General features: G+C 39.4%; 1 protein-coding gene across 6 annotated transcripts; it reads left to right on the top strand.

Annotated features, from left to right (window-relative positions):
* The first annotated feature begins 1,869 nt into the window (after positions 1 to 1,869).
* On the top strand, positions 1,870 to 7,839 carry LOC110942096 (protein ENHANCED DOWNY MILDEW 2). 6 transcript variants are annotated; one of them, XM_022183809.2, is made up of 7 exons: positions 1,870 to 1,929; positions 3,668 to 3,823; positions 3,919 to 4,021; positions 4,559 to 4,666; positions 4,750 to 4,997; positions 5,857 to 5,949; positions 7,524 to 7,839. In XM_022183809.2, the coding sequence occupies exons 2-7, from the start codon at positions 3,735 to 3,737 to the stop codon at positions 7,630 to 7,632; spliced, it is 750 nt and encodes a 249-aa protein (XP_022039501.1). In that variant the 5' UTR covers positions 1,870 to 1,929; positions 3,668 to 3,734; the 3' UTR covers positions 7,633 to 7,839. The 6 variants fall into 6 exon arrangements, with proteins under 6 accessions (XP_022039501.1, XP_022039503.1, XP_035846300.1 ...); XM_022183811.2 differs by having other exon boundaries at positions 1,884 to 1,929; positions 3,692 to 3,823; XM_035990407.1 differs by having other exon boundaries at positions 1,887 to 1,961; positions 4,574 to 4,666.
* The last annotated feature ends 2,125 nt before the right edge of the window (positions 7,840 to 9,964 follow it).

The following is a 9,964-nucleotide window of genomic DNA, read 5'->3' as shown; positions in this document are numbered from 1 at the left end:
TTTGGTCCCTAACTTTCTAAAATTACAGCTATAGTCAACTTTTCAATTTTCGTTCCCAGATAGTCCCTGGGCATAACATCAGTTAGTTATCTCAGTTAAGAGAATGTGAAATGACAAAAATACCCTTACTGTAAAAACAAAATAACAACCCCACCCCCACCCCCACCTTCCTATCTCTTTCTTCTCTCTTCCCCTGCAACTCCATCATCCCATTTTTTTCCCGCAACACCCTTTAACAACTGTTATCCATAAATCAAGTTCGTTCTGCAATACCTTAAATTGAATTAATTTTTTTCCCAATCATCGATCAATAATAAACAAATTTCAATCATTAATCACTAATAAAAAAAATTTCAATCATCAATCAATAATAAACAAATATTGTCGGTTACCTTGCCGGAAACCCGAAAGGGTCCAAACTATCTCTCCGTCTGTGCAAACAATCGGGGCGCCCACCCATTCGTCGCTTATTCGCACATACACACTTCGAAGAGTGCTAGGCGGCAGTTTGAAAGCGTTACCGCCACCAATCCAACAGAGTTAGTGGCAACGACGATGGTGACCCTTATGGATTGAGACAAACCATGAAGGTGGAGATGTCACGACATGGGCGGGTGATTGAGGGCCAAGTTGTTGTAGATTTGAAAACAGAATGTGGGGAAGAAACTCTTGTGAAACCAAACATGACCTGCAGATTGGAGACTTATTTAATTTGCCATCTATTTTGAATAATATTCATTCTTTTTTAATTTCTTTGCTGCAGATTGAAGATGCTCCAAGCAAATATGGCGAATGCAGTTGCAGAGCTAATATTCATCGGGTTGCAAACCAGTTTGGGTTTGTTGTCGCATCGATCTTGAAAGCAATGTCAAACTGAAATCAAAATACTGAAATCAAAGGAAAGGTAGATGGTGGTGGTTAGGGGTGTTCAAGATCGGATAATTTGGTTTTCGGATATCCGAAATTTCGGATAGTGAAATATTGACATCCGAACCCGAATCCGAAATTTCGGATATCCGAAATTTCGGATTCGGGTTCGGATATCTAATCGGATATCCGAATATCCAATTTTTTATTTAATTTTTATTTTTTAATTATTTTTTAATATTTGGAACCAGATTTTTCGGATAGTTTCGGATATCCGAATATAAATTTCGAATATTTTTCGGATATTTCAGATATTTTTTCGGATAGTTCGGATATTTTTCGGATACTTCGGATACTTCGGATATTTCGGATATTTCGGATATTTTTTCGGATATTTCGGATATTTTTCGGATACTTCGGATATTTTTCGGATACTTCGGATATTTTCAGATATTCGGATATCCGAAAAAAATAAAAATTAAATTTTCGGATAATCCGATTATCCGAAAATTCTCAAAATCACTATCCGAATCCGAATTTTCGGATTATCTGATTTTCGGATATCAAAAAATTCGGATATTTCGGATACGGGTTTTCGGATATTTCGGATTCGGTTTCGGATTTGGATTTTTTTGAACACCCCTAATGGTGGTGAAAGGTGGAGATGGTGGTGGTGGTGGTGGTGGTGGTGGTGGTGAGGAGTGGGGAAGATGAAGTGAGTGGGTGGGATGGGGTGACGAAGATAAGGATGGTGGCCTCCACTTGATTAAATAAATAAATAATATATTTCTTTTAATGCTTTAAGGAAAGGGTATTTATGTCATTTCACACCCTCTTAACTGAGAAAACTAACTGATGTTAGGCCCAGGGACTACCCGGGAGTGAAAATTGAAAAGTTGGAAACTATAACTGTAATTTTAGAAAGTTAAGGAGTAAAAATGAAAAAAGAACAAACCACATGGACTATTCGGTCATTTAACTCTAATAAAAACTTAAATAAATAAACAATGATAGGTTTTGTAAAGATTTTTACCTCACTACACCACATGGTATTTCATCTCGGTACGAATCCTACTTGATACCCTAATATTCAGGTGTCATATGCATTATTCAGTTTATCTATAATTTGAACCAACGAATTGTGTTTCATGTGAATTTTGGGGATTTGTTTCTACTTTCTTCATGTTCTTGAAATCACAGAGATATCTGTGGTTATTAGATACCTGTAGTTTTTAAATTTTTTAAATTTAGGATATTTGTGACTATACGTATATAGGGGAAGAAATCAAGAGAAAACTCACGATTGATACATACATATGTCGATTGTTTTTTAGGGTTTAGGTTTTAGCTTTAGGGCTTGAGTTTAAGAGTTTTGGGTTTAGCTTTTTTTAGGTTTATCTTTATCTTTAGCATTTAGGGTGTAAGGAGTGGTTAAACACTTTGGAGTGGTAAACTAAAAAACCGACCAATCATAGCGCGCCATATCAATCAGGCAAAAGTGTTTAAACTTTGCTGAAAATTGTTGGCAATGGTTTAGACACTTGGTAAAGTGGTAAACTATTTTTTTAAAAAAAAGGAAAAAATTGTGATTGGTTAAGATAGGAATGGACCCCACCCCACCACACACACCCTCTACTTCACCGCATCGGCATCACACCACCGATTTGGTAAACTTGGAAGCGGCAAACTTTGTTGGTGGTGGTGTTTACCGAGTGGTAAACATGTTTGCCGCATGTTGCCGATTACCACTCCGTATGCCCTTAGTTTTATAGCTTTTAGACTAGACGGTATGGAGCCCGGTTGCCGCCCCAAACTCCCCACCCCCATGCCCGTCGCCGCCCCAAGCCCGGCAACATCGGCTCCCACCAGCCGAACTCGACGCTCCCACCTCCTCTCTCCTTCTCTCACATATACCTATACATACATACATATATATATACAAAGAGGTTCATCCCCCACCCCCCTAGGTCCATCACCCTCAAGCCCTTCCTACGTGGCGGCCCATCCTCTTGAGGATGGGGCTCTCCATACCCTCTAGTCTTAGACGTTAACCTTCACGGCTTAGCTTTTAGTGTTTGGGGTTTAGCTTTTAGCATTTAGCTTGGGTTTAAGGCTTATTCTTAAGGTTTAGAGATTAGGGTTTAAATGGTTAGACAGAGTTATCTTATTAAGTCACACATATGGTAGCGTAAACTGATCTTGATGCTACCAATTCTAGTTTTTTTTCAAGTCGTTACAATATTATAGTAAACAAATTGTGACTTCTTTTAAGGTTTAAAAGTACGGAATCGTGCCTCGAGGTGTTTTCCCTTTGCCTCACGAGGCGAACCGAGGCATAAGCCTGAGGCGGAATTAAAAAATAAATACTGTATAAAATTATATATCTTATGAAAAATAAAATACTAAGTTACTAACTAATTTCATCATCAAATTCATCAAAAACAAATATAAAAAGGACATGAGGCGCAACTTTTCTTAGCGTTTCAGCCCTATGAGGCGCACGTACAAAATAGCCCCCTAAGGCGCCGCCTCGGACTCGTTTTTAGGGCGCCTCGCCTCGAGGCGCACGCCTCAGCCGTTTTTTTAAACCATGCTTTTCTTGACTGTGAAATGGTGGGACTTATAACTTGATGTTTTGGTGGTTATTTTGCATCAGTTTTGTCTTTTGAACGATCAAGTATATGCATTACTAAACGTGATCAAGTATATTCATTTCATGTTGAATGAGACACATGCATCGATCTTTATTCTATTTTACATCGTGCCAAACCTTGATCAACCGTTTGTTTTCTCGACTCAGATGTGTGTCTAAAATCTGTACTAGGCATTAAAGTGCTTTCTCATTGCTAGCGGGAGGATCTTTAATTATGGCATCTTCAGACGACGAGGGAGAGACATTTCACGATCATTTCGATACAGTTTGTGCGATATGTGATAATGGTGGCGAGCTTGCAATGTACTACTTTTTACTTCACATCTTCATTTTCTTCAGAAAAAAATTACGATGATTTTTAACTGATGGTTTTCGGATGATTTTGTCATCTATTGCAGTTGTGAAGGGAAATGTTTTAGGTCATTTCATATAACCCCAGATTCTATGTCGGCACACGAGTCTAGTTGTGAATCTCTTTGTTTACCTCCTAAAGAATTCCTGGTTAGTTAACCATATGCGAGTTTGGATGATATATTATCAACTTATAACTGTCGTTTCGTTTCTCTTTTGTTTTTGCATTGGTTATCTTTAGGCTCAAACTATCTACACACCAAGTGTGTAGATAGCCAACCCAAAAAGGTGTTTTTTGTCCTATGTGCATACCCTGCAGTGTCGAGCTGTGGCTAAAGCGCGGCGTTTTGGTCCGGTCAACCAGACAAAGACTGACGGGTCTGTTGACCGGACCAAAACGCCGAGCTTTGGCCGCGTTTTGGTCCTGTCAACCAGACCGGGTGTCAGTCTTTTGTCTGGTTGACAGGACCAAAACGCGGCCAAAGCTCGGCATTTTGGTCCGGTCAACAGACCCGTCAGACACCCGTCAGTCTTTGTCTGGTTGACCGGACCAAAACGCCGCGCTTTGGCCACAGCTCGACACTGCAGGGTGTACATATAAGACAAAAAAACACCTTTTTGGTGTGTCAATAGGCAAATGGGTGTGCAAATAGCTACACCCTATCTTTATACATATCCAATCTGTAGATTTGGCTGCGTCAGAAAAAGTTAAAGTGTGAGAATTGCGAGTATAGTCTACACCAGTGCTTTGTCTGTGCTGAACTAGGGTCTTCTGATAAATCTTCAAATACAGAGGTATGTAAATATGTAACAAATACTTGAGAAAATCTATTTTCATTTTCTTTTTCTTTTAAACTTGTTTTGGTATCATTGTGCAGGTTTTTCAATGTAGTTCTGCAACGTGCGGCCACTTTTATCACCCGAAATGTGTAGCTAAGCTGCTTCAGAAAAACGATAAGACGGAGCGACAGAGTCTTCAAGAAAAGATTGCTGCAGGGGAACCCTTTGTATGTCCAGCTCACAAATGTGTTGTCTGTAACCAAACGGAAAACGAAAAGGTGGCAGATTTGCAATTTGCTGTTTGTAGGCGATGTCCAAATTCGTACCATCGAAAATGTTTACCTAGGTATGATTTTTTTCTTTCATTCATAGATTCACTTTAGGTTACTAGGTATGATTTAAATAACCCAAACTTTCACCATTTAACCGATAGCACTCCCAACTTACGAATTGTACCACACCATTCCCGACTTTCAACTTATTTTCCTTTGGCACCCCCAAACTAATTGAATCCTAACCCAGTTAGTTTTTTGCTGATGTGGCACTTGTTTACTACTGTGGCATCTGACGTGGCCTTTTTAATGATGCGGCACTTATTTAGTGACGTGGCATCTGAAGTGGCCTTTCTGGTGACGTTGCATCTGATGTGGCACTTGTTTAGTGACATTGCATCTGACGTCAGCTAACTGGGTTAGGGTTTAGTTAGTTTGGGAGTGCCAGAAGAAAATAAGTTGAGAGTGGCGTGGTACAATTCGTAAGTTGGGAGTGTTGTCGTCTATCGGCCAAATGGTGAAAGTTTGGGTTATTTAAGTCCAATTTCGTCTATCGGCCATGATTTATATATCTATATTCTATACTTCTATACTAGGGGCAAAATTTGCGACAAGGCATTTCACATAATAATTGTACTCTTTAGGACAAAATTGGCATTTCACTTAATTTTAAAACACCTACTAGGGGCATTTTTGGTATTTATGACATAATTTTGGTATTTATGAGATATAAAATAGTTATTTAATAAGTATATTATTACTCATGTTATTACTAATTCTTTTTAAGTAATATCACCTAACAAAAGCCGAAACAATTGATAAACAAACGGAAAACGAGTATGGCGTTGTCTGACTCAGTCGCAACGTGCGGGTTCTCCAATAGTTATTTGTAATTATTAGTTAATATTGATAGTTTTGTTGATCTTTCTGCAGGGATATTATATTTGAGCATCAAGCTGGTCATCATGATGAAATCAGGGCTTGGGATGGACTTTTGCGTAAAGCCCGTGCATGGATATATTGCCTGTAAGTCTGCAAACTTCTAGCCAGACTTGGTAGTTTTAACCTTATATTTTGAAAATATGTTGGTTTGGGTAATTATACAGATAACTGAGGAGGAAACGGGTAAAATTGTGTCGAAAGTCACCTAAATTGTATTTTTTTGGTTAAATATATAAAACGCACTACCAAAGGGCCTCGTGTTGAATAAGGCTTTGCCTATCCAAGTGGCGAGGGTTCAGTTCTCGTGGTGGACAAAAAGGTGTAGTTTAGTAGTAGAATCAGAGAGAGAGAGAGAGAGAGAGAGAGTGTGTGTGAGTTGTCGTTTTTATAAAAAATACTTATAAAACATACAAAAGAATTTAAATTTTAAGATGATATGAGTATTATTGAAAGAGTGAATTGCAAGTTTTGTCCTTTATTTTTATACCCAATTTCAGGCGTTGTCTTTTGCCTTTAAAATTGATGTTTTTTGTACTTTATGTTTTCAAAATACCGCATGTTATGTCCTTTAGCGCTAACTCAGTTAGGGTCTGTTTGGTATGACGTAATGGAATAGATGAGGGAATGGAATGGACGAGGTAATGGAATGGACAAAGGAATGAAATGGATCATTACATGCCATAGTCTTGTTTGGTTACTATGCAGGAAAGGAATAAATCATTACCCTGTGTTGTTTGGTAGGTAATAAAAGAGGAATGAACTAAATTGGCGATGGGTGTTGGCGGTGATTGGTGTCGGCTAATGGCGGTGGCTACGATGGATGGCGGTGGTCGGTGGTAGCGGCGTTGGGTGACGTTTGTTAGCGGTGGTAGCGGCGTTGGGTGACGTTTGTTAGCGGTGGCAGCGGCGATGGTCGGTGTTGGCGGTGGTCTGTGGTGGCGGGTGGCGGCGATGGTGGTGGCGACGACTGGTGGTCGTGGCGACGACGGTCGGTGGTGGTGGTCGACGGTAGCGGGTGGTGGCCGCGGAAGATGGTGGTGGTGGTCGGCGGAGGGTGGCAGTAGTGGTCGGGGTGGAGGTGGTCGGCGGTGGCGGGTAGCGACGATGGGGTCGATGGTGGTGGCGGTGGCAGCAGCGACGATGGTGGGTGGTGGTCGACGGTAGCGGGTGGTGGTAGCGAAGGATGGTAGTGGTGGTCGGCGGAGGGTAGTGGTAGTGGTTGGGGTGGCGTTGGTCTGCGATGGCGGGTGGCAGCGATAGTAGTCGATGGCGGTGGTGGCGGCGGAGGACGGTGGTGGTGGTTGGCGGAGGTTGGTGGCGGGTGGTGACGATGGCAAGTGGTGGTGGTGGAAGATGGTGGTGGTGATGGGCGGTGTTTGTGACGTAGGGTTAGAGAGGGAATGGAATGGAAAAAAAACAGGGGGAGTGGATGGAATGAATTTGAGGGAATGGAATGACTTATGGAATGGCTGATTCCATTACGTTGACCAACCAAACACACTTTTTTTCATTTAGTCGCAATAGTTCATTCCATTCCACCTCCTATTCCAGCATACCAAACACTACCTTAATTTTTTTGGTAAAACATATTGGACACTAATTATTTACAAACTTGCATGGACTGCAATTTTTACTAGCATTTATTTTCGGATTTGTAGAGAGCATGAGATTGACCCAGAAGTAGCCACTCCTACAAGACCGATAATATATTTCGGAATATCCTTATCAGAAGTACAGAGCAACCATACAGGAAGAAACTTGGTGTGAGGGTTATGTAAATTGAAAATTTGGTTGAATGATATTTTCATGCCACAAGGTTATGTGAGAAAATATACTAAATTATATCCTTTAGGTTGAAAATCTTGTTTCTATGCACATCACATGATCATGTGAAAAGAGTTACATGACCTTAAACTTGTGCTGATTTTGAAAGAAATGTTTTTAACCAATATTCTTGATTTTCACAAATACTAATTCCGTGACTTTCATGTGAATTAGATTTTGAATGCATGATCAAACATATAATAATGTATTGTAATTTATTATTTATAACTAGGATTTCCCCACGCACATTGCGGCGGGGAATCTTCGTATGAACCAGCGGTATGAAGCTGCAATATATAAATGTAACCAATGTTTAAAAAACCGGTTTTTAAGGCATACCGGGTTGGGCTCTAAAATGGTTCAACCAGTTGAACCAGGTTGTATCGGGCGGTTAAACCGGGTTACTAGTTAACCCTATAAATTCCATAAAATATAAATTCATCTAAAAAAACAATCCAATCTCAACTCGGATTTATGTAACTGATAATAGTTTTATCTAAAAACAACTTGAGTGAATTTCAAGGATTGTCATTTATCTTTATAACCATTTTCAGGCGTTGTCCTTTATGTTCAAAATTGACGAGTTTTGTACTTTATGTTTTCAAATCATACACGTTTTGTCCTTTAAGCCTAACCCAGTTAGTTTTTCAGTTAAATTTGGTCATGTGCTTTGCACAGGAGGGCTTTTTTGTCAATTCATATTTGCAGGGACTAATTGTGTAGATAATATAATAAACCCCAAACTCTCTCTCTCTCTTTCAAACCCTTTCTCTCACAGTAATTCAATCTGTAACCAGTTGCAAATGATCGTTCAATTGTTTTGCTAATCGCAACACAACATTTATACAATAGCAGATCCGGTAGCAATACTACTAGATATAAACATATACTAGACGATCTATAAGAAATTGAACAAGATCAAGTGCAGATTGAACCTCACCGGCGCCATTCACGAAGAACGAAACCTTCGTCGCGTTTCATTTCAGTCGGAGGGGGAAGCAGTGGACAGCCGGAGGTGAAGATTCTGTCAGTATCGTCTCCGATAGTGTAGGTGTGAGTGTCATTACCGTTGGAGATCGGAAGAGAGTAAGTGTTGGGATCGGGATCAGTGAATCCGAACGGATCTGATGATGTGTCTATGGTGTATGGATCTACACAATTGTTTATAGAAACTTGATCCAGATCCATATGTTGGGCGGTGAAGGTTGATGAAAGATGGTGGCAGATGGGGCGGTGGTGTGTTCCGAGAGAGAGAGAGAAGAGGGAGAGAGTTTAGTGAGAGAAAGGGTTTGAGAGAGAGAGAGTTTGGGGTTTATATTATCTACACAATTAGTCCCTGCAAATATGAATTGACAAAAATTTTGCACATGACCAAATTTAAGTGAAAAAACTAACTGTGTTAGGCCTAAATGACAAAACGTGTATGATTTGAAAACATAAAGTACAAAACTCGTCAATCTTGAACATAAAGGACGGTTCCTGAAAATGAATATAAAGATAAATGAGAATCCTTGAAATTCACTCTTGCCAAAATAACATACTTATAGAATTTTGGTTGACAAATTAGGTAATTTTTAGAGCTAAAACATGTTGAGGTGGGTACATAGAGTTTTCAAAACTATATGTAACCACTTAAATTGCCTAAATTTAAATATAGGTGCCTAAATTTTCTAAGTATTTGGTTCGTATGTAAGTGTTAGATTTGATAGTTTGTTGGATTTAATAAAGCTTGCATGCTTAATTTATTTTGTAACATACTAGTTATAGAGTATAGACTTTATGTGTTATAAATCTATACTATGATCTACTTTTGCATACAAGCTAAGCTAATGCTAAGATTGATACAGAATGAATGAAAGAAGATACCGAGAGAGAATTGGTCACCAAATCGATGGTTATTTCTGTTATAGATGTTAGGGTTTATAGACTACAACACCCCCCTAACTAAACAAGATACAACTAACTCCCTGAACTAAGTACATTTTACAATATCAGTCTCTAGACTTATTTATACTATAGACCTTAGACTATTACAACATATCAATACCTCCCGCACAAAACAATTTTGACCTCAAAATTTAAAGTTTGGAAAACGAATCTGTATGTCCTCCACATTTTCCCAAGTTGCTTCAGTAATAGGTAGGCTATCCCATTGAATCAAAACTTCAGCTGAAGTACGATGTCCCCGTCGAACCATTCTTCGATTCAAAACATTAAGTGGCTGAAATAAAAAACGAGGAGCAGTTGGAAGTGGAATTGATTGAGTGACATCTCC

This window comes from Helianthus annuus, chromosome 5 (assembly GCF_002127325.2).
Source record: "Helianthus annuus cultivar XRQ/B chromosome 5, HanXRQr2.0-SUNRISE, whole genome shotgun sequence".
NCBI lineage: Eukaryota > Viridiplantae > Streptophyta > Magnoliopsida > Asterales > Asteraceae > Helianthus > Helianthus annuus.
This window is presented reverse-complemented; position numbering and strand designations above follow the sequence as displayed.